Genomic DNA, 24,546 nt, shown 5'->3' with positions numbered 1-24,546 from the left:
TCTTCTTTTGATGTTATTTCCCTTAATGCTGTATGATGAGAGTATTAAAATGAGGTCAGCCGGGCCTGACGAAGAAATTACATGATTTAATGGCACCCCGGGGGAAGTTTAAATATAGCTCTGCATTACGACTGGTCTCCAACAGCACAGCTTGACACCTATAAACATAAAAATCCAGCATAAGTCAGGCTGTGAATACTGTGTGCAAATACCGCAAGCTTCAGCTTGTGCACGCAAAGGCTTAGTCAAATGCATGGAAAATTTGCCAAGAGGGAAGGGTGCTGTTCCAAATACTGCCGCTGGGTGGCCAAATTCCCCAAACAGCACACTAATACTTACAAAAGGTGATGAAATGCATAATATACTGCATTATTTATCTGGAACGGGTATTACTACTAATGGTTACAATAACATTAAACAAGGATTAGCCAGGAGCCAATTTTACATGACATTAACATTAAAATGGTATTTGACTGTGACGCCCCACTGAGCACTGTGTGTGGACTTCACCATTCATTTGTATTCAGGGTAATCTCTTTCGTGGTGACTTTTAATTAATTTCCCCATCTCATCTTAAAAAAGGGCATGTGCATTTACTAGTCTTATGGTAACTACAGGAGGCAGGCAAACTGGGTCTTTGGGTAATGAAACAATCAATCCTGTGTGAAAATTAAAACATCAATCAATAACAACCAGAATAGATTTCATGCCGGGAAATTAAGTCCAATCTTCTATTGCACTGAGAAAATCAAGTGAGATGTTTTTTAAATGGTACTTTCCATGCTGGGGATGCATTTTCTTCTTCTTCTTGAAAGCCATTAGTTTACAGACGAATATACAGTCTGACTTGTGGTTAGGGGTTGAGCACAACACAGCAACTAACTTACTCGAAATATATTATGGTATAAATGTATTCATTTTATTTTATCCAATGCATGAGGGGAGATTCCGTTTTTATTTTTAAATATATAAGCTAACGTAACGCACCAAGCAGAAATGGGTGCACGGAATAGGGGGGAAAAAAAATCAAAGTTAGGGTTAGAAAAAAATAAATCAGACGAGGGAACTGTCCCTGAGCAATATTTGTGGTTCTGAGCCTTGCTCGAGGAAACCTCGGCAATGTTCAGGAAGAGAACTGGCAGGTTTCCAACAATACGACTTAATTTCAGTATTTTTGGTCCGTTAAAAGTCTCGACTGTGGGCTGAATACTTTTCCTTTATGTTTTCACTGACACTGTCAAAGATATATTGCATATATTTATGCTTTCTTTTGTGGTGTGTTTTTACATTGGTGCAGAGATACATTACATAGTGTTACACCATGTGATACAAAGTATTAATTGAAGGTGAGGTGGGGTGGGGGGGATGAAAGGTGATTTCTTGTTGTGCCTGTGACACTTTATGATTCCATTTTGTTCATAAAGAAATACATGACTTCACCTCTTTATAGTTGTCAAGATCCTATCCATTCTTTTACTATCTGGATAACAAAGTCGGTGCCACTGCTTCACACGGCTTCGATGCAAGTGGCAGAGAAATAAAGAATAGATTTCTTGCAATGCGGTAGAAGAACAAGCAAAACGTCTACATTCAAGACAGCAAGTGAAGGTAGGAGAATGGGAAGCATTAGATCCCTTAAATGCAGTGTGCCAAGACTGCGGTGGCCTCTTCTCATTTCATTTATTCTCTCTCTAACAGCTGGAATCCACCCAGCAGAAACGTTTCACAGCGCTGTATCTTCTTATTCTGTTTTTTCTCTTTAATCGCAAATTCCCCTGAACTACCAGCGGTCCTATACAGTCTTCATTCATGTGTCAAGCTGCGCCCCACCTCCCATGAGCTCCCTCCCTAACAAGGGAGCTAGTGCCCTGATCCGAATGACAGCAGATTTTATGCGTCATGCCACAGAGCATCCCTAACATTGCCCAGCGCAGTCTCAGAAGCAGTTTGATTGGAATGAAGAAAACAATTTCCAAGGAGACACAGAATGTGGCAAATGTTGATTTGTGAAAGATAGTCTTGTAGCCCTAATAATAAACAATCCCCATTTCAAATATATTAGACAGCAAAATTTCCCTTGCTGAAAGTTGTAGCCTAATGTAGTCAAGTGTGCACAGTCCAAAGAAAATAATACATGACATTATAGCTCTTATGTTTAAGAGCGCTTACTTTCTCCGAACATCTCTTTGAGTTCTATTAACCAAGCCGGACGTTCTGTACATATACTTAAAAATATGTCTTGAAGTAAAGGATTCAATTATAATAGACTATGCTTATCACACACGACTAAAGCCCAGACTTGTTCCTCACAATCACTTTTCGTATGCCTCCAAATGGACGATTTGAAATAAGCAGCTGCCCCAAAAGCCAGGTTGCCAGTCCAGCGCTGGAAACAAGGTAAAGAGCCAACTTTTATTTTGACCTGACAGTAAAAAGGTGCGTGTGAATTGTGTGTATCTATGCATGCATCGGTGTCATTTGATAATTCATTAACAAATGAGCTGTGCCATTGACTACAAATTACTATATTACTGTTTATGTGCCTGACAAATCAATGTCACCAGGCTTGAATGAACGAACCACGGTGTAACGTTCTATGCCACTGGTGTCAAACTCAAGGCCCGGGAGCCAAATACGGCCCGCCACATCATTTTATGTGGCCCGCGAAGACAAATTGTGCATCAAATTCGTGTGTCATTACTAGAATTGCAAATTGTCTTCACTTTTAATAATCTTTTTTTAAAAATATTTGACCAGTTTTTACTCATCTTATTTGAAAACGAGTTATTTGTCAGTTTGTTTTGTAGCTTTTACTGTATATGGTTTTACTAAGTTCATCTTGTTTTTCCTTTTTAATCACTTTGCTAGTTTCTTTTATATCAAACTATATCAGACTCTGATGAAGGCGGAAGAAACCGCCGAAACATGTCAGGTAATGCACCTAAAATAATTTGTTTGATATAAAAGAAACCAGTGAAGTGTATATGATATGAGTTGCTCATACATTTATTTGGGTTGACAGTCTTAATGGCCCTCGGAAAGAATAGTCAGAAAAAGTAAAGTCTATCATGGTTGCTTCCAATGCTCACTCATTGCTTTTTATGAATGGACTAACCCCATTTTCATACTGTGCGTGTGGAGACTTCATTCAGCAAGACAAAACAATTTAGTTGCATCGAAAAAGCACCACGCAGTCCCTGCGTAACAAGACTGCAAATCGTAACAACTGCATGCTTTTCCCCCTGACAGCAATAACAAACTAATGGGAGGCTGACCGTGACGCGGCACAAAGAGGAAGTCAAGTCACCTTGATACCTGCACAAAGTTGACAGCCGGCACACTCGAGCGCAATGGTGCAGGGGGGAGTATGGTGCGACCGGCCCCTCATGGAAACGTTGACCCATTCGGATCAAAACGGAGTGAAACGCAAAGAGGTTTCACACACGACACAGGTATAACCTCCGCACGTAAATCTATTTTATAATCTCAGTGAAAAGTTTATACGCTAAAGAAGCGCACGGTTCATTTTCAAGCGATTCGTTTCTACCTACATGCAACTTCTAAAAAAATTAAAATAAAAGTTGCGCGATCGGGTTAGGTATTTGCTCTGAAGTAAATTAGATTGTCCTAAAGTAAAGTAGAAGACCCCGCCCTTGTTACTTTGCCTGCAAACCAAAGCAGGTTTTCTTTACCTCTGAGCTGTGGAAATGAGGAAGCACCGATTTTGGTCCACCTATTGGCCGGCTTCTGTTTTTTTTTTTTTTTTTTTTGGCAAGTTGGGGAGCTCGAAAAGCAGTGATCAAATCCGTTTTTTTAACTAGGAACCTCTCCCAAAAATGTGTGATGTACTGTACACTTACAATTATGATTCTGAATGCATCAATTAATCAGTACTTCATGAATGTTAAGCTTTCATATTCACTTGTCATCTAACAAAATATTTTTTTTTATTGCACAAAAAAATGTTGATTATGCTTAGAATAATTGCTAAAAGTCACCGCAACCAAAGTGGGTTAGTTTAAAGGTGTCAAGTGATTGTCATTATCTAATGCAGAGATCCTGCCAGTCGTGGGGCCCAAGAATTTTCATCCCAATTCTCCCCAAACAAATTTCCCTTGAAAGATGTCAAGATTTACATAGTCTTTTTTGCAGAGTGTATAAAATGTAGATTCACATAATGGATTATGATAATGGTATTGATGTTTTCTTGTCATTGCATTTAGCACTGCTTAGTCTATGCTCACAATCACGTTTCACAAATCCCATTACTGCCCCCTGTTTAACTTATGTTGGCTTCTTGCTGTATAAAAAGGCTCGCAGTTGATTGCTTCCACCAGGCACCACAAACTAGAGTCCTCTGAAAATGTGCCCATGCTCATGGTAATCCCGTTATACCTCCGCTCACCCGGCGAAAAAAAAAAACAGTGTTCTATGGTATTGGCCTCTCGTTTCTAGATCACAATATGCAAGTGCTCATCTGTGGTGTCTTGTATAGAAACATGCTCGGGATCCAGAAGTCACCTATGGCCAACACAGACAGGAAGTCTTTGAAAAGGCGCCTATGCACGTGGCTGTCATGACATACCTGGGCTTTGGCATCGTCACCCTTTTTGGCTACTTCAGAGACTTCCTCAGAGCTGTGGGCTTAGAGAAGCGCAATCTTGCACAGGAACGAGTGGAACAGAAGGTACCTTGCCGTCATTTCACTTATCAGCATATTGCCTGCATCCACACATCGTGTGGACCACAACGATGCACAGTTGATGCCACAGCCTGTGCGTGCCTTGAGTCTCAACACATTGTGTGTTGCCCCAATTAGGTTAAATGTTTACTCTTTAACGCTTTCTCCTTCGTGTATGGACAGTACATCTTGACACGAATGTTGCTAGGGGTGAGACGTACAGCACACCACTAGAAGAATCTGTTGGGAGACCTAATTAAATCTCAGAGGAGCCTAGATATCATTGCTTCTTTGCTTAACATGTTAGAGAGGACATGAAACTGCCATCCACACTGCTGCTGTACTGCCAGAGACTTGACATGAGAATTGAAGCTTAAAATTCCATATAAGTTATCTCGATGTGAACATACATCAACTGGTATATGAAAGTGAAATATATACAGAAGCAGGAACTTTGGCAAGACAGAGAAGTGAAAATAGTCTGAGGACAAATTCTTGAACATAACTGAAATCCAGTGCCGGTCTGGCCAAAAAAGTTGGCTAAAGCTCAAAGTATGACTCACAATTTTTCAATAACTGAAATATATACATATATATATATGAATATGATGCTCTCTACTTGCAGGATTTTGTACCACTTTATCAAGACTTTGAAAACTTCTACACTCGAAACCTGTATATGAGAGTACGAGACAATTGGAACCGGCCGCTATGCAGCCTGCCAGGACCCGTCTTTGACCTGATGGAGAGAGTTTCTGATGACTACAACTGGACATTTCGGTACTGACAGCTCTGACAAACTTGCCCAATCTTTCAGCCTGAATTTCAGTAAAAGCCATTTGAAGGTTTTCCCACAGACCTCAGCAAGGACATAGAGCAATAAAAAAAGAAGTGAATGTGATTTATCAGCTACAAAGGCACTTTACACTATGCACTAAAGATCCACATCTTAAGCGAAAGATATTTTGGACAAATTTATGGTTCCACCTTTGTGGGAAGCGAGCGTATATATTTTTGTGAGTTCAGTTGCAGTTTTTGTCGCAATACTTGAGGTTTCCCAGAGCAAAAGTGGTATGCCCTTCCGCAATTTTACTGACTTGGTGATACTTTTTGTGAATGAAACAGTCATTTACCACTCGTTTGAGCAACAGCATTGTAATTATGTTCCTATCTGCTTCAGTTCGCAACTAGTTTATTTCGTTATATATTGTACTTTTATTTCCGAATGCGTTATGATATGATTTGTTGTGAACGTGCTGTATGAATAGCTCCATACGGTATCTCACACTTGAGATGGTTCTGCTCATTCTAACAGCTCAAGAAAATCTTAAAATTAGCAGTAGCATGAGGAGAGGATATGACATTATCAGTCACAGAATTGGGGGTAATCGTGGATTAACAGGTTTCGATGAGAAGTTCAAAGTCTGATTCTGAAATGGGGCAGGAATCTTTCATTAAAATGTGGATATGTAAAGAAATTATAATTTCAGTTGGACTGAACTTTATTCTGATTATAAATAAAGTTGAATACACAGGTAGATTGTACACTTAACCTGAATTAACTTTGTGTACTTGAACTCGTGACTCACATTTATTCACTTTTGTGTTTGAAGTTAAAGTCTCAATCTCCAGTTTTAATACTAAATTGAGTTGTAAAGTGATTTGATTCATGTTCCTCCTTTAATAAACATTTGTTATTGCGCATCTCATGAATAAATCAGCTCAGAAGTAATGAGTTTATATTGTAAACTTCTTTGTAATTGGGCATTTATGTGCTTTTAATGCAGTGTAATGGAAGGGTTGTATGTGTTGGGGAAACAACAAAAATACTAATGGATCCCCTAATGCTTAATTGCTTGCAGATTAACTGGCCGGACAATATACAACGTCATCAACATGGGCTCCTACAACTACCTCGGCTTTGCAGAGAACAATGCCGATTACCTTGAAACGGTGGCAGACAAAGCACGCCAGTATGGGCTCGGCGTTTGTAGCACACGGCAGGAAACTGGTAAGCACGTGGCCAGCGTCACTTTGGGGGGTGGGGAATAGAAAAATTATGGAAGTGAGCACACCTCTTGTCTTCTTGAGCTAGTTTGAGCAAAGCCATTAATCCAGATGGCAGTGTCTCACACGGTTTCAGAAGACATCAGCGTGCATCTGCTTTACGTCACTGACAAAGCACGAATATGCCCAGTCGCAAACGAGATATGAAACTCCATTTCCCTCATCACATATGCCATCATTTATTATCTTTCTGGTGATTTATACTGTCTGCAAGTTTAATTATCTTTCAGTAGCTGCAATGTTGTATGAATTATTCACCCTTTGTTAAATTATGTACCGCTCGGGCACAAGCTGAGATCATTATAAGTTCGTCCAATGCGATGGGGAAATTACATCTTATAATGTTATGAAACACGATGGACATGAGGCGGGATGCAAAAAGAGCACATGTGTGAAGTGTTGGATCAAAGGGAGGCATATTGGGCGTCAGATGAATTTTGAATAGCATGGGATTTTCTGAAAATCTTGTTTCTGATGACGTGACAGTGGCTTTGAGTTCTGGGTTGTAGGCCTTTTTGGATTCAATTGTTATTGTGATGAAATCGGTGCCTGCATGACCATCCTTTCAGCCTGCAGCTGAAATGTAAACATAGAACTCGCCAAACAGGTCGCATTTCTGGAAAGTTTAAGAAAACTTCAATGTCACTCACCTTCTGTTAGCCGTTTACTTTATGACGGTGAGATGACATCGCTGCGTGCTCTATGAATAACAAAATATTTGCCTAAGAGTATAATTGGCCTTTTGTAACTTACTGTGACAATATAACCAAACAATACTTAAATTGTTCCTGTTTTGCCATGATTTTTTTTCTCGTGTGAAATATGCCTTGGCTCAATCAAAGGTTGAGAAAATCAAATGCTACAAGGCTAACGATAACAAGGAATTAAATACATAGTGGTTATGATTTATGCAATGTATTTTTTTTTATCTGTTTTAAAATGCTCAAATATGTTTTCCATAACTTTCACTTTTTTATGCTCTTAAGACTGAAAGTGAAAGAAATAACTATTTCTCACGAGACCTTAGTAAGCATCCATTTCTAAATACTGTCGTGTATCAGTAGGATGACAGTTTCTTGGCATGTCATATCTTTCAACGGAATTTCACCAACATTTTTGGGGATCTTGTCATAACTCAAAGTATGTGGTAGATAGACACAAGGTAAGGCAAGGTATGGCTCAAATGATTGTTCCTGCGTCTTATTTTTGTTTTAAATTGTGACTATTGTTGTCCCAAAATGTGCTGTACTGTTATCACAAAATCAAAATATGGACATAAACAGGAAAATGATTAGCACAGTGAAGACGGTCATCATCAGGGAAGGAAAATACAGAGTGATACCAAAGTGACAAGGTCCCTCCTAACTTGATGAAAAGATAAGAAAACTGGTCAGGGAAGCTGCCAAGAGGCTGTTAACTATCTTTTGACTTCCTTATATGCTTTTCAATTTGAAGCTACACGACAGGTAGCATACAAAGATAAAGATAAATACATAACAAACAAGGTTTAGGACTAGCGCTGCAAAACACTAGTTCCTTGTGATCCCCCGCCCTTTCTTCCCTAAGTGACAGGGGTCATCACATGACCCATTTTGAAGACCTCAGCAACATCAAGTTGGCTGTGATAACAGTCGCCAAGGTGTGTCAGAGAAGGCTGGGAAAGTGCTTTGGGGGTTTGCATCTCAGGAAATAACTGTAGTTAGGACCCCAAGTGTAGTCCTGGAACTTTTCTGACATACAGTGTGTATTTTGCAACTGTTAGCAAGCCTAATGTTTGAAAAAGACAAACATGTTAAACATTTATGGAGTTGATGACTAACTTATGGTTTGACTTATCTCGCAATCATCACTCAGGTATTATTGATAGATGCATTCAGATGAAAGGCTGACTATAAAGAAGTCTGTCAGTATAATCAAAGAGCGCATTTTATCAACGTGTCCAAAACATGCTACTATAATAACGGCAGTTCTTTTATGGCATACTGTGAGTCAGGGTTTTAGACGCAAATCATTAACCCTTCTTTGGGACTCCTCATCCGCATGTGACAACCTCATTCACATGCTTGAATGAAGGATAGAAATAAACAACTAATAGACTGATATTTTTCTCCACTTCACTGTTCTGAATGTGACCTGTTGTAACAGCATAAAATAGTCTATTTGCTACACAAACACATCTAATGAGATCTAATTCGGCGGCTTCAGCCACTCTGCCTTTACCGAGATATTAAGGCTCAGTTTTGATCGTGAAGAGCATTATCAAGATTGTGAAGACAACGTGCGGCATTGATGAAAAATGGTGCACTTGGGCTTTCAGCCCTGTTGATGAAACTCATAAATCAATGTGACTGGGCACAATGCTCTATGGATTTGAACGTAATGAAAATCACCGTAAGGACACAGCTGCGTTGTCATGTTATGTTTTTTTAGGTCCATACTTTATATTGGCTTTAAAAATGTGCTGCTACACCACTTTGTAATATTGCTTATATGAAGAAAAGTTTTTGCAAAGCTCGTAAATTGCAGTTAAAGTTCAGCTTTAATTAAACCGTCTTTTTCTTTTAATAAAATTGATGTTTGCAAAAGGTCCATGGTCGTGTACTGATGAGATCATGTCCTACTTGCTTATCAGAATCGCTCTCCAGGTTATCAACTGAACAGGATGAGCAGTATAGAAATTAAAAAGATGGGTTGATTGCAGTAAGAACGATGTTATGTTTGATTAATCCGTAAAATTTCTGTCCTTTAGGTACCTTGGATATTCACATAGAGCTTGAAGATCAAATGGCCTGTTTCCTTGGAGTGGAGTCCACCATGGTGTTTGGGATGGGTTTTGCCACAAACTCCATGAACATTCCTGCACTTGTTGGCAAGGTATAAATGCCACACGATAAAAGAAAATCCAACAGAGATACTGAATACTCCAAGAAAAAAAGCTACTCGTGTACTTAGCCAAGCTCTTGCTGCGCTCTTGCATATGGCCTAAATTAATAAATAACAGTCAACTTTACTCAGCTCGGAACAAATCCCGACTCACCCCATTAATTAAAATAGTCATAATTAAACATAACAGTCGCCGGGAGGTTGAGGCTCGGGGTATACATAGTTGTCTTGCGATACACTGACAAGGAGGGGCACGTTTTTGTTAAGAGCACCTCTCAAGGGTATTATTAACCATGCAACTTGCCTGTCGGCGCACCAGTCAAGCTCATACACAGACAGTCACGGGTTACCAGGGGGCAACGTACGGCATGGATATCTGATTGGATCGGACAGGACGAAGGGGACTGTTGAACTGATGAAAGTGTGGCAGCATTTATGCAGCTCAAGAGGTTGCAACCCCCACTGTAACCCTGCGGGGGCAGGGAGGGTCAAACACGTTGCCAACTCTGACCTACGATGCGATGCCAAGACAGGGCAGGCCTTGCGTTAGAGTGACAGCAGCTGTTAGTCCAGGGACTGCGCCAGTTGGATCTGAAGCCCAAGGGAGGGTTTCTGTCAGTGAGATGGTGTCAGCATACCCTCAACAGGAATGAATTTCAATATACAGTATGATGTCAAATGCTTATTAGTGTGTCAGTGTTGTGTATGATTAATAGGCAGAGAAGGCTTCGCGGTATATTCTGTCAATTTGCACACTAACACAGGTTGTCCATAAAAAAATTTTTACTAAATGATAAACATGCCTTTTCTCAAGTAGCCATTTTCTACGGTTCATTTAACAGAACTTATTTCATCAACGGGGTGCCAAATGTACAATAATTCAGTGTGATTTTTGGGAAAAAAAAAAAAAAAGATAACCACTGAGTTCATTGAACAAGCTGACTGTGCCTCTGCAGCAATTTGGATTTTGTGATTTACTCTTCGTCGTCAGAAATAATTGGGTTTCAAACTGTTCTTTTTTTCCAAGGGCTGTTTGATCCTGAGTGATGAGCTCAACCACACTTCTCTCATCTTAGGGGCTCGATTGTCAGGAGCAACCATCAAGGTGTTCAAACACAATGGTGAGTAACAGCTGGAATGGCACGTGTGAATGACTGCCATGAACATAGTTTGACTGGATTCCATTTTGACGCATCACGTGCAACAAATCCTTTTGTAACTAAGTAAATTCTTTTTGATTATGCAAGGGTTATAAAAGCTTGAAAATTGATGTTAAAAAAAAAGTGCTTAAAAGATGCGTTTCCTTGATCCGAGAAAGGTGCCCGAGCCCTGTATAGAGTAGACACAATATCTACTCTATTCGTTAACATCTATTAATTCCAAACTATATGGATTTGCCTCAGGAAAGACCTACTTAACATTCTATGTTTGGATCAGCAATTGTGAAGGTTTTTACGAAAGGCTTCACTTTACAGCCACGACCGTGTTTACCCATCAGCGGAAAAGCTGAATACCTATTTAAATGAAAACGTCAATCTTGCTGCAATTCACCCTGCTATTAGATTGTCAAAGCCCGTGTCGTTTTTCTTTTTCTTTTTTCAATAAAGGCCATAAAGATGTATTAAACATGAAAGATACATCAGTCGCCATACTCAGATAGGGAACACCGGCCGCGCTTTCAGTAGGCAGGACAAACGAGACGATCCACTAGAATTAAATGGATACTGACAGGTACAAGGCAAGTCAGTTATAGGTATTTCCAAGCAGCTCTCACAAGGCAAAGAGCCCGGAGGCACCTGAACAAATGACCTCTCGCTGCCTTTGAACCTCCTGCACTCAACTGCTCGAGAACTCTTATTAAAGCAAGGCCTATATTTACAAAGAGGGCTACAACAGCCCACTGTGCCACACCCGAGATTAATAATTAACATTCAGCAATATTACTTGGGTTGTTTTGTAAGCATAAGCGCCCTATACAAAAAGTTGACAAACTAGTCTGTGCAGTGTCATCACGGAAGTATACTGTATATGTTGACATTGTCGCTCAGCTCATATCTAAAGTTCAGTAGCATTTCAGCAGTCCAAGAGAAACGATGGGACAATTGATGCACATGCCTGGAAGAATGCCTGTTCAGTGTGACACATGAGGCTGTGGTTTATCTCAAATCAATACTAATTTACTGTCTTTTCTTTTCCATGACAAGTTTAACTGATTCCGAAGTGTGGTGACATTGGTAAAATTAATCGTAGTAATCTTCTCTTCCAGGAAGCAAAAATATCTGAAAAGCATCTATTTCCTCGAAAGTAATGCTGCTAATGGTCTGTGATGGATTATTAGGTGTGATGAGCTGGCATTAAAATAAATACAGTTGTTGAATACTGCCATCTGCTGGTTGCTTAAAATACATTCAAAGGGTCACCATCGTGATATGATGGGTTGTGTGATTTTTAAAATATCAAACCTATATAGATATTTCCTTATGAAATACGTTATTCAATTCATATAATGTTTAAGTTCTAAAAATTGATTAGTCATGTACAATTTGATGAGGGTATGAACAATGTTGGTCAGAACCAGTTAACTTTCTGTATTGTAAAATCTGTTCTGTGCATTTTATGTGGAAGACATGGTCCATTTAGAGAAGCAGTTAAGAGACTCAATCTGCTCAGGGCAACCTCGAACCCACAGGCCCTGGAGGAAAATCCTGATTATGGTGGAAGGCATCTATAGGTCAGTTCCGATTACGCCACGCAGACTCACACTGTACAATTGTCTCTCAGACAGCAGTTGGTATAGCTTACTAAGTAAAGGCTTCCAGGTGGTCTTAACTGTGTGTCAATTTCAGTAGCGAGTTGAAAAGAACAGTGTGTCTCAGGCACTCCATCTGCTCATTAGCTCCAAATCAAGGCTAAATAGAGCTGCAAAGGTTGATTAGGCCAAACTCGGAGCTCCTTTGATTCGTGGCTCTTTTTTCCTTTGCCTTTTGCATGAGCTGCTTAGCCCCTTTGAATTATAATACTTACTGCACGCACGCACATAAACAGGTTTTGTAATTTATTCAGGAGTCGGTTTCGTGCATGTTCACTTGATGTTGCAGCATTGGATGTTACAAAAGCATGTATAAACTATCATTGCATCAAACTTTTTTTTTTCATTATCCCCCATCAGCATGGAGGGCTCAGTGGTACGACTGCCCGAACTGATTGCACTGAAGAAGAAATATAAGGCATGTCTGTACCTGGATGAAGCCCACAGCATCGGTGCAGTGGGGCCAGGAGGGAGGGGCGTGACAGAGCTGTTTGGGGTGAACCCAGCAGATGTGGACGTGATGATGGGCACCTTCACCAAGAGCTTTGGGGCTGCTGGAGGCTATATTGCAGGAAAAAAGGTGAGTGTACATTTTCTGGACACTCACGTTTGTGGTTCTTTTGCAAGTTGCAGGAAGAAACCACAGACCAGTTCAATATTAACAATATCAAAAAATAGGCTGCAATACATACATGGCTTTTTACTTCTCAAACATCCTATTCAATAGTCATGTTTATGGCAGTTGTTGAAAAGAAATGACATTGGCTAGAAGCAGCTTGAATGTTTGTCAAGTCTTCAGGGTGGCTGTGACTCACATTTTCTTGAGCTTGTTCGTTACATACTGTAACATTATACAAGTCTTACAAGCCCCACTTAAGGAACACATTTCTTACTGAATGGTATTCAAAGTAACGGTTCGACTTGTGGACAAAAATGAACTGAAACTAGTTGTCTGCTTCCTGACTACTTTCAAGCTAGAAACTGTGACTCAGCTGTACAAGCAAAATATACATCAGAGTGTAATATTAATTTCCCCCAGAGGTTTATAATTCATGTAATCAATTTGGAAAAGAAACAAGGGTGATAATATTTCTAATAAAACGTGGGAAATAATATATTATTACGATGGATAGCTCCATGACACAACAACCATCATACTAGTAGAAAATTTTAAATTTACCATGAGACCTACCTTGAATTTATCATCATGGAGGTGTGGAAATGGGAATGGTGGCTGTAGAATATAGCTAAGGTTGGGCCGTATTATTTTGCACTAGAGGCCAAACTAAAAGAAAATCTCACAACCATAATGAGAACCCTGAGAAGGTGATTAAACTAAAAATCTCAAAACTGGCGAGTACTCAAACAGACACAGGGGAACTGAAAGCACACGGACAAAAATGACTGAATGAGATACAGGTGAGTTCAAGGAAGAAGCTGATTGGCCCAAAACAGGAAGGAAATGACAATAGGAACAAATCAGCAGACTACAAAACAAAAGTTTGATCTTTGCAGAAATTCCCTTTCTATATTGACATCCACAAATTGTATTATTGAGTTCGTGATTTCTAAATGTTGAGTTCTTTTGAGAATCTGTTCTTGATTAACGACACATACCTCGGCACTACTCACTCAAGGCTCACATACGTTCAACAAATGTTGCTCAGGTTTTTGTAATTTCGATTTACTCCATTAAGAAGTACACTTTAGTACATAACCACACAGGTTTTGTGGCACTTGATTAGAATGCCGGAGAGGAAGTCAACATGTTGTTTGAATTAGGCATTGGGAACGGAACCCTTCCTGTCCTTTCCTTATGTTGGCTCAGCCATAATAAGAAGGTACAGCTGGCAGATGGCCAGCCCCTTCTTGTGGCAGCCTCGGAACCGTGCTCCAGATTTAACAACGCACTTTTAACAGGCATGATCATGTTTGAAGTACCAACACTGTGCTTGGCAGCTGGCTGCAATAAAGTTCAGGATGAATCGAGCGAGATAGAACTTCTCGATATGTAGGTATTTGTTTGTTGGTGAGTTTCTGGGTTGACCAAAAAAAACATCATATGGCTTCCGGGAAAGAGGCGTATTTGATGAGGGTAGAAAATGTGGAAATGCCAATGGTTAGGCTGCTTTTAAGTTATTTTGTTTTTGCACCGCTCCTCCTTTTGTGGATGCACACTGCAACATTAGTAATTGTGTTTGTGTCTGCGGCTGAAGGAGACTCTCTTAAGCTGTCACTCCACACCCCAGACGTAGGATGGATGTTCTCTCTCTGACATGTTGGCCTTATTGGTGATCTTGGTCACACCAAAATCCTGCGGTAAAAATCCCAGTCTTAAAACAAAACAGATGTAACGTCGGTCGGGGATTTGTATCCTGCGTTTGAGCATTTCCCCTCAAATCCCTTCCCCTCACATGTGCGCAAGGAAGCCGTAGCCGCCGCCCAGCGAGGACAGATGGTGAGAGTAGAAGCGGTGGCCAGGCATCATCACCAGAAATGTGTCATCACCCGGCACCCGTTGGCCGCCACACATTCCACGATAGCTTTTAGTCTGCTCCAACCTGGGAGCGCTTTCCACTCTCTGAGGACACACCATTAGATAGATTTGCAGCAATCCTGCTTCTCACATCTTTGAAACCAACGGCACAAGTCATTTCCCGCTGACATGTGAGAATAATGAGTATGATGGGGCCTATTCCCTTTCGGTGTTCCGCTCTGGCTCTCGGAGAGTACAGAGTGGAAGGTGTTCCAAAGCTCACTGATGTAGGTCATTACGGTGACAGAGAGCCATTCTGCAGATTGATTTTCAGGTGTAGAGTGAACTTGGGCTTCCTCTAGTGGATTTTGCTCAGAAGTGCATTTCTTCCACTATCTTAGCCAGACGAATTTAGGGTAAAGTGCATATTTTAAATATAGTGAACCCCATAGAGTCTTATATTCGTTGTTAGTCAGTAACTTACCAAGTTGTTTTTGTGATGATCTTGTTGTGGCATCTTGTGGCAAGGAGCTGAAATGAGATGATGAGATTAATTTTGACAAAAGTAGTGCTTTGCCACCATCATGAAATTAAATTTTAAATTTAAATTTTAGGCAATTTTTGGGCATCTTGGTACCAAAGAACTAAAAAGTGAGTTGAGTCGCTTCCATTTGACAAAAGTGTTTTGTCTTCATTTTGTGGCACCTATAGGTAATAATAAACCTTATATAGGTGGATTATAACTGCTGACAAGGAACTTGTTAAAGTGAGTTTAGGAACTTCTTTTAGACTAAAGTAGTGCTTTGCAGCCATGTTGAGGCACCTATAGTTTTTAGGTGGGTGTTAATTACTTGTAGAATTTTACTATCTGCGTCAAGTTTCAGACCCTAGACTGCACATTATTTCTTTCAGTGATGGACATGTTGCCGGACTTTCATTTCAGGAGCTGGTTGACTACCTTCGTAGCCGGTCCCATAGTGCCATGTACACCTCAAGCATGTCTCCTCCTATCGCTGAGCAGATCATACGAGCCATAAAGTGCATCACCGGACAAGATGGCAGCACAGAGGGTAAGTACAGACCCACTACTCGATGACTTGGATTTGACAAATACTATCCGCTCATCTCTATGTAAATCTTTACACCTGCGCATAATTTTTATGGAAACAAAAGCAATCTAAATCCGGAGGATTGTACCAATGTTAGCATTAGGAGTAAGTCCAGACCCGCAGGGGAAGACAAACAGCTGCTCGATCTGAAAATATGGGAGCAATTACAGGGGTCTGCAGTGGTAGAAAGGAGGGAAGGGTGGAGGGCGTGCAGTACCCCAGCACACGTGACCCTCACATAGAGGAAATCATTTTCATGTGTGTTTTAAGGAACCGTAGACCTCTGAATAGTTTCTGCTTTAATGGCATCAGACAAGAGGGCAGGGAAGTAGTCATTAGCTGCAGTACCACCAAAGAACCAGAGCCCCTTCCACACTGTGTTGTCAAGACCAGTAGAAGAACTATCCTAGCACAGTCCAATTTGCACCCCTGAATATCAACGCCAAGTGAAAAGGTCACCAGTATCCGTCAGGTCATTGAAAGTGTATCTAAAGTTCTGCAGTGCTTTAATCAATATGATGGACTGGACTCTGGAATATGCAATCATGTTGGAGTGTCTGGCTGTCAACCAAACAGGCCTTGTATCTAACGTAGCCAAAAGAAATAATCGCAGAGACTTGTCTTCAAGCAAACACTCGTTCACAAACAATGACGCCACTAATAAAGTCTTCATTTGTCTTTGCACGTACACCAGATTAGTTTCATCGTTCTTTTTCTCTCTCCCTCTGCCGTCCTCCTTTTTTCTCTTGAACGTAGAATTTCACACTTGAAAGCAAACTGGTCGCAAGAGCTCAGAAACACGGAGAAACTCAGACAAAGAGCACCTCCACGCAGTCTGACCCCGCTCCGTACAATAGCTGTGTCTGGCATCGGGTTTTTGACCCCCTTGCCCTCCATTTTCCACCCTTCCTTCTCCCTTGTGCAAAAGAGGAACAATCTACAAAATGTGGCCTGTGCTTCTGGGCTGATGCCGGCATGTTTTGTGTTTTCCCCCATTTAAGATAAGGAAAGTTCCAAATGCTTTCTTCCATCCCTTCCAATCGCTCCCAGGTAATCGGAGGTAAACAAAACCATGCTCAAAGACACAGCTGGGCCAGCCACGTCGCAAGCTAGCTTGTTACGGAACACGGGTGGTGGAAGGGAGGGAGCGGCACCCCGGGCATGTTTGATTTGCTCGCGATACCTGAACTACACTTTGGCATCAAACGTTTGCATTTTGTATAAAATGCGTCGCAATCTGCAAGGACTCAATCTGGCAACGTGCGTGCAGGCACAGCATGCCTGTCTGTGGCCAAAACTGAACCATCTGCTGCTGCAGCTGAGTTGTAATCAGCAACTTCATAGGAGGAGGCTGCACAGGCCCAGATGGAGGTGCAGGCCTCACATCGTAAGATAAGAACTCATTAGTTACTACTGACAGATGACTCTTTCCCTGCTAGTGGAAGGCATGAGGAACACGTATTCACACCGAAAGAACCAAAGTTCAGACCTTCGCCAAGGCTGAATAATCCTAAACGTGGCCATCAGACTCCTTCCATACACTCATTTTCTGCAATGCACGTTCTAAGTAGGGTGAGCTGATTCTTCCATGGTTCATACGCAGGTATCAGACGCATCCGGCAATTGGCTCGGAACACCAGATACTTCCGAGCCAAGGTGAAGAAATTGGGCTTCATCATCTACGGCAATGATGACTCCCCTGTGGTCCCCGTCCTGCTCTACATGCCAGGCAAAGTGGTGTAAGGATGCTCCAGTTGTATACGCAGGCCTCTGGTCTGGCTGCGCTACGCTTCTTGTCAGATGAACTGTGCGCAGTCCCATTTTGAAGCATTAAACGCAGTGTTGTTTGTTGTCACAAGTAATTTTCAGCCACATCAGCGCGTTTCATGTTGAAACGATTTGAACGGCTGCCACGGCCCACATTTAAAAGTTTCCATGAATCACTCGAGTGGACTGTTTGAGTTGACTCGTATCTGTGAGTACTGAAGAGAAAACATCAGGTAGCTATTATGCAGAGCCCACTCAGGTATATAATGTGTCTACCAGTGCACGTTGACATGCGTGAGCAGTACAATCCCTGAGATGGAGTTACTGCGTTGTCACACGACAAGACAGGTTTCTTTTGAGAGACCAAGACCCAAATTAAAATGGAACTCGAAAGGCACTAGGTAGCACGCAGCCGATTCGCAACCAAGTCAAAATTGTAAATTTTCCTTTATTGGCACGTAATCAATTGATCTTTTTATTTCTCTGTCACTAACCAGAGCTTTTGCTCGAGAAATGCTTGCGAGAAAAATTGCCGTGGTCGTGGTCGGCTTCCCCGCTACGCCGCTAACCGAAGCCCGTGCTCGCTTCTGTATGTCTGCAGCCCACACCAGAGACATGCTGGATGAGGTACGTACGTCCGAACAGTCTTGTTTAAACACAAGTGCGCGCGCACACACAGCTATGAAGCCTTTGCTTTGTCCTCAGGTGCTTCACCACATGGACGAGGTGGGAGACGCTCTGGGTTTGAAGTTCTCACGACGGAAATAATCCTCCTGTTCTGACCTCCTAATTGAAGATGACTTTGAGCCGGATGGCTAAGGGGACTCTTGACCTCTTCACTTCACTGTGTCAAAACCTCACAAATTCACACAGAAGAAGTTTAGACCACAGAAGTTAAGTCAGCACACTGAGTATCGTTTGATCAACAAAAGGTGATTGTGTACACGGAAATTTGGAAATGCATTGATGAATAAGGCCATACATACTCCTGCGTAATTTAATGACATTTAGTATAGCTTGATGACACTTGTCACAAATGTATTAAATGCTGACTTGTCTAATATGGTCTCATCCTGGAACGGAAAGTGAAAATACGAGCCACAGATAAGTTATGTACATTGGCAAAGGTATTTGGCCATCGGAATCAATGCGACTACAAATGTATCATATTGAGGTACCTCACTTGGGACATGGCTAACATGCGAGGAGTGCAGACAGCTGTGTAGACTTAATACGAGTATGTGTTGCGTGAGACGTGAAAAAGGGTCCAGACTTGGAGGGTACCACCCACGTTCAGCTGCAAGACAGCCAAATATTGGCAAGCTGCTTTAGTTTGTAAGTGTAAAATGCGTTGTTGTTTTTTTTTGTTCTTTGTAACAAGTGAAGGTTTGTAAAGCCTCTCCTGCCACAACTTTTAATATCAGCCAATCTGTGTAAAACGTGTCAGCTCGAATTTAAGAAAGGTCTTTTTTATATTCTCGATCAAGATATGGATTTGAAAATGTTCTCTTTTGTATTAAAATACATTTTCCTTCTAAAGAAGTGTCGTTGAGTTACTTATTTTTTGACATGTAGAATCACGATCTTGTGCAAACTACAAAGATAAGATTATACAGGTGTGAAAATGATCCTTTATATGACGTGCCTACATAACTCACATCAATATGACATTCCAAAATATATACAAACGTCACATAAGCTTTCATTCAGCATAAATGATAGCCTCTGTGTTGGCATTAGATAATTTGTCATTGTTTTTAATCCTTCCAAACCCTGAGGAGGTTGCAGAGTGTTGGGGCTTGTTTTGTTGGAGAATGTCTCATATTTTTCACAGCTTTATTGTTGATGTTTTAAAGAGCAGCTTGTTCCCTTTGACGCACACAAACTACAACAGTTGCGAAGGTAAGCACGCGGGGTATGCAGCACCTGAGCCAACAGAAACCTAAACCGGCAATTAACGCAATGAGCTCCAAATTCTCCTGCAATGGGGTAATCAGTTGATTAACGCAGGAAGGATTGTGGATGGATGATAAATGTGTTTTTCACAACGTGTCAGACGGGCTCCAGTCGACACTTGTTTGCCCTCGGGTGTATCACTGCCTTTGTGTTCTTTAACTCTGTGTAAACAATGGTGTGATCATATTTTATAAATGGGAAGATTTCTTGTACGATAAGTATGAAATGCATCTCCTTTCCAACAATGTTCTCTAACTATTATTGAGCCAGGGCACATATTTTACATTTGAAAAAAATTATGGCACTAGCCAAACAAAAAGTGCATTCACTTGAGTAATGGGTACACACATTCAGTGGAAGACCGTATAATTGCTCGGCCTGACATAGATAGAAGATACATTATCAATAAATCTGAAATTTTTGACCAAATAAGTGAAATTTGATTATTTTCCATGCACAGCACTCATGTTAAACTCTCATTGCACAATGATTGCCCGCACGAGGTTAAATATTACTCCTGTATAAAAACGTAGTCCATAGAGGAAATATAGTTCAGATAAAATATGTACAGTATGTCCTTGTCGACAGAATGTGAAAGACAACCATGAACATATCTTTCATTAAAGAAATTACCGTACAGTAAAATACATATCGCTGGAGTAAGGCCAAATCCTCATCACTTTTCAGGAGACCTTCAAAACGCTGTTTGTTCGGCCTTTAGCATTGCATCATCAAACAGGACAAGATATTTTAACAATTAAGATACAAATACATGGTCCTTTGAAAGAGGGCATAGCTTAAAAGGAAATAAACGGACTACTGACAACACTTCTCACATCTGTGATGAGATAGTTAAATGATATTATACTAAATACTAAATGTATACCCTTTACAAGAAGATGATGAAACTATACTGTCTGCAACTTCACAAGATGTAATAGAACTAGATGCATTTCGTCCATAACATAAAATAGTAAAATGTGCTTTACAGGATGAAGCAACATATCCCTTACCAGATGACATTGCACAGTATGCGTATCCATGTGAAAAACATGGAAGAAAACAGACATGGGATGAAAAGAAAGCCTACTTCCCCCAAAGGATCAAAATGTTCTATAGTGGATCACTTTGTTGTGTCAGTGTATATTCACATCTGGCTCCTATATAGGCCTGAAACAATACAAAACAGTCCCTCCACCACTGTGACGTTATGCCAATGTAGTACTGTTTCATATAGATCGACAGGACATGGGGATGGGTGGGGGGGCTCATTAGTTCTCCCCATAACCAGCCTTGCTTTTTTTAAATGTGGACAGTGAAGGTGAGGAAGTAAAGACTGCAGGGACACTTAACAGATTTCTTCTGCAAAAAAAAAAAAAAGACTCTGCCGATCATCGCACACGTAGGGGTGTTCAAACAATAGTCCCTATTGTGATGATTCAGAAAGACAAACTCTGACATGCACAGACATAGCAGCTACATTTTTGCACATAGCACAGTGGGGTGAATGCGGATTTGTTTTGTAAGCTCCAGTTTAAATCTAACCATCTTTTGGCCATATATAGTCATAAAAGAAATCAAATCACATTCAATCACTTCTGCAGAGAGCACACTATCTGATGGAGGTTTCCATTGTAAAGTGCGACCAAAATGTAAACAATTTTACTCTTAAAAGTCACATCGTAAGGCACACTGGCAAAACCTGATAAGAACCAGCACAAAAGCTCCATCAAAAATTCTGCTTTTGCATGTTACATTATCATTATGCTTCTATTTGTTTTGGGCTGTCACAGAGGTATTGAGTTACTGCCCCGCCCCATCACAATTTATTGGGGTGTTCCCTGCCTCTTGCTTAAAGTCACTTGGGGTAGGGTCCCGCACACCCTTGATCCTAATGATCACAACAAGTTCCAAAGATTGATCTTAAAATCTTTGCAAACATGTTTTCATTCTAAGATGTAAAAAAAAAAAAAAAACACTTCTTAGCATTTAAAGACACATCTTTGGAGTTGGAATGAGATTATCATCAATAACATTCTGAAATGTAGCCTTTCATCTTTAATTGGGGAAAAGAAGTATCCAAGCCAAAGTGCTGCTAAGATGCAGGTGTAAAAGCTGAGGTGAAAAAGTCGAGGCTTGGAGTTGGCACCCTACGGTGAGTGGGGACCTCTGAGGCGTCTTACATCAAAGTTTAACGTCTACTCCTCAATCATATCTTGTTCAATTTGCATGCGTGTGCCGGTGTATGAAAGCCAAATCTTTCTTAAAAAACAGCTTTGACCCCGCTGCATATTCAACACACAACAGCTTCAACTAGTGATTCCAATAATGTGTGTTGACCCAAAGGTGAGGTGTGTGCAGCCAGACTGGCCTGCAGTCACTTGTAAATGGCCTCAGCCTCAACCCAAGTTGCAAATGGTCTTGAGTGGCATTCGAAACATCTGTGCAGCCAGACGTCTGGTGGCGAGGTCCCAGAGAGCAGCCTGCACCAGCCCTCGTTTGAACTGCACATCCAAATAGACTGCACTTATTGGAATGGCATGTAGCCGCTATTCTAAAGGGGGATCCTCTGCCATGCTTTGATGTCCACCACTGTGTCCAAAGCAGCCAAAGTGTTCCTCTATGCGCTCTGTTTTCCATTTGGAGGGAGATCTTTCAATTGTGGCAAGTGATTTTTGAACTGAAGCAGACAAAGGAGAGATTTACATGGTTTAGACAGCGCCGCTGCATCTGGCCCAAATAAGACAGCAACTCAAGTTTGCGGGCAAAATCAAGAGTTTATTGCTGCCTGCTAAATAGTGAGACCACCTTTAGCTTAATTGTTTCGCAATACTTTTACTTGAGAATGACAGCATTACATAGTGACTGTTTAAAGCAGGGGTGTCAAAACAATTTTTTTTCACGGGCCGCATTGTAGTCATAGTTTCTTTCAGAGGGCCATTATGACTGTCAACCCAAATAAATGTATGAGCACCTCATACATACAGTATAAGCTACAAAACAAACTGACAAATAACTCGTTTTCAAATCAGACGAGTATAAACTGGTCAAATATTATATATATTTTTTTAAAAGTGACAATTAAGTTAGTGACAAATAAAAGACAATTTGCAATTCTAGTAATGACACGAATTTGATGCACAATTTGTCTTCGTGGGCCACATAACATGATGTGGCGGGCAGTATCTGGCCCCCGGGCCTTGAGTTTGACACCTGTGGTTTAAAGTATACTAACATTTTGAGCCAGCGCTTTTTACAATTAGTTTAAATTTCATTTATACAATGCATTCTGTTTAAGGTATTGAAACATCTCTTCCTGTGCCCACCCTGAATGCAAATGATCTGACTTCAAAGATGCCCAATTCTATTAGATCTGTTAACCCTCCATGTGTCACGTGTGCCTGAGCAGAGGCACGGTGCAACAATATAACACAGGGGCCAGCCTTTGTAGGCGACAAAAGAAAAAGTCTGTGAAAGGCTAATCACATTACTCACCATTTGTCTTCCTGAAGTGAAGTGTCACGGCATCCTCGGTGACACATAGGGCTGGGAAGCCTTGTGCTGTGTGAGTGCTCAGACTTCCTGTGAGTGCCTTCCTCTGCACAATCATCCGACGCCCCGGACCACCAAGGTCACACCACGGCAGACGTCATTATGTCAGAATAGTGGATGGTGTCAAGAATTCATTTGCAACGGGAAAAGCATGCAAAAAACAAAATACATCTAAAAACATTATAAGTAAGGAAAAACTCAAATCCAAGGGTGGATTCAAGCCTAATAATGTCACTGCCAATACATGTATCATGATTATTATTAATCATTTCAATATTATCAAGACTATTGCATATCCGCCCATCCGTCCATTTTCCGTCACCTTTGGGCCCTCATTATGTTCGGAGTCTATTCCGGCTGACTGAGCAGCAGATGGGGTCAACCACGAACGGATAGCCAGCCAGTCGTGAGGCACAAACAAACAAGCATTCACGCTCTCATTCACACCTACGGGCAATTTAGTCTTTAGTGGACCAAAATGCAGGTTTGAGGAATGTGGGAGGAAGCCGCAAGTAAACGGAGAAGATGCAAACTCCATACAGGGGGGCCGGTGCCTAGATTTGAACCCAGAACTGTGAGGCAGATTCACTAACCATGCCAACTAGCCATGCTGACACTATTGTATATTTATATTGTATATATTATGATTACTGTTATTGTTGGATGAATGGCAGGAGTGAGCCATGGTTTAACGTAATGTTTCTTCTTAAAAAAAAAAAAATCATTCGGCACATCTCATGATACATTGCTTCTCTTGGGAAAAGGCTGAGTTTTGATTAGCATTTCCTCAATTTGCCCATTTTTAAACTTATCAAAAATTCATTATGACTGTGAACACAGAACTGTATGATCATCTTCTATTTATCGCACATACATTTATGCGTAACAAGTTTTGAAATCAGACCTTTTTTTCAATTATTTTGGAATATTTATCAAAGGAGGGATTGTTAACAAAAATGTTTGCAATCATATCTGTGTTGTTCAAAGTGAAGACCATGTGAAAGAAACAAAGTCAATGTTCATGGTTGAAGACATTTTGAAAGAAACAAAGTAAATGGTTTGCATTCGCAGGCCACATATATTGATGTGGTGGGCCGGATTTGGCCCCCAGGCCTTGCGTTTGACACGACACTATTTGCTTTATATCGTGTTTGTAGTTTGCAGTAGTGCACAATTGTATTTTATTTTAAGTATAATTTATTTTCCAACCATGAATCTTGCAATAAAATAAAGCGCACGGAAGTAC

General features: G+C 40.8%; 1 protein-coding gene and 2 long non-coding RNA genes across 9 annotated transcripts in view; 1 reads left to right on the top strand and 2 right to left on the bottom strand.

Moving 5' to 3' along the window:
- Nucleotides 1-13,905, bottom strand: part of LOC148393381 (uncharacterized) — a 146,808-nt gene extending 132,903 nt beyond the window's left edge. For 5 of the 7 annotated variants that reach the window (XR_015860240.1, XR_015860241.1, XR_015860237.1 and 2 more), the window contains exons 1-2: nucleotides 13,633-13,905; nucleotides 12,871-13,001 (exon numbers count right to left, since the gene is read on the bottom strand). This is a non-coding gene — a long non-coding RNA (uncharacterized LOC148393381). The remainder of the gene's footprint in view (nucleotides 1-12,870; nucleotides 13,002-13,632) is intronic. The other 2 variants (XR_015860243.1, XR_015860242.1) reach the window with 1 other exon arrangement.
- sptlc3 (serine palmitoyltransferase, long chain base subunit 3) lies at nucleotides 1,448-19,334 on the top strand. The gene is made up of 13 exons (XM_088384656.1): nucleotides 1,448-1,608; nucleotides 3,250-3,452; nucleotides 4,496-4,687; nucleotides 5,307-5,461; nucleotides 6,544-6,692; nucleotides 9,498-9,622; nucleotides 10,659-10,752; nucleotides 12,257-12,362; nucleotides 12,801-13,020; nucleotides 15,860-15,986; nucleotides 17,629-17,764; nucleotides 18,290-18,419; nucleotides 18,498-19,334. The coding sequence occupies exons 2-13, from the start codon at nucleotides 3,351-3,353 to the stop codon at nucleotides 18,558-18,560; spliced, it is 1,599 nt and encodes a 532-aa protein (XP_088240782.1). The 5' UTR covers nucleotides 1,448-1,608; nucleotides 3,250-3,350; the 3' UTR covers nucleotides 18,561-19,334.
- Nucleotides 19,335-20,097: 763 nt separating this feature from the next.
- On the bottom strand, nucleotides 20,098-24,007 carry LOC148393379 (uncharacterized). The gene is made up of 2 exons (XR_015860457.1): nucleotides 23,244-24,007; nucleotides 20,098-22,428 (listed from the first exon to the last, which is right to left on the bottom strand). It is a non-coding gene; the product is annotated as an uncharacterized LOC148393379 (long non-coding RNA).
- Nucleotides 24,008-24,546: the final 539 nt, after the last annotated feature.

This window comes from Syngnathus floridae, chromosome 9 (assembly GCF_059516105.1).
Source record: "Syngnathus floridae isolate MCC-2025c chromosome 9, RoL_Sflo_1.0, whole genome shotgun sequence".
NCBI classification, from domain to species: domain Eukaryota; kingdom Metazoa; phylum Chordata; class Actinopteri; order Syngnathiformes; family Syngnathidae; genus Syngnathus; species Syngnathus floridae.
Note: the sequence above shows the minus strand (reverse complement) of the source record. Positions and strands in the feature narration are given on the sequence as shown.

What these genes read in the sequence shown, in the direction of transcription:
- sptlc3 (XM_088384656.1), top strand. Translation starts at nt 3,351, where the DNA reads ATGGTGCAGGGGGGAGTATGGTGCGACCGGCCCCTCATGGAAACGTTG. An exon ending in GACTACAACTGGACATTTCG is followed by an intron (nt 5,462 to 6,543) that starts GTACTGACAGCT and finishes AATTGCTTGCAG; the next exon opens with ATTAACTGGCCGGACAATAT. An exon ending in TAGCACACGGCAGGAAACTG is followed by an intron (nt 6,693 to 9,497) that starts GTAAGCACGTGG and finishes TCTGTCCTTTAG; the next exon opens with GTACCTTGGATATTCACATA.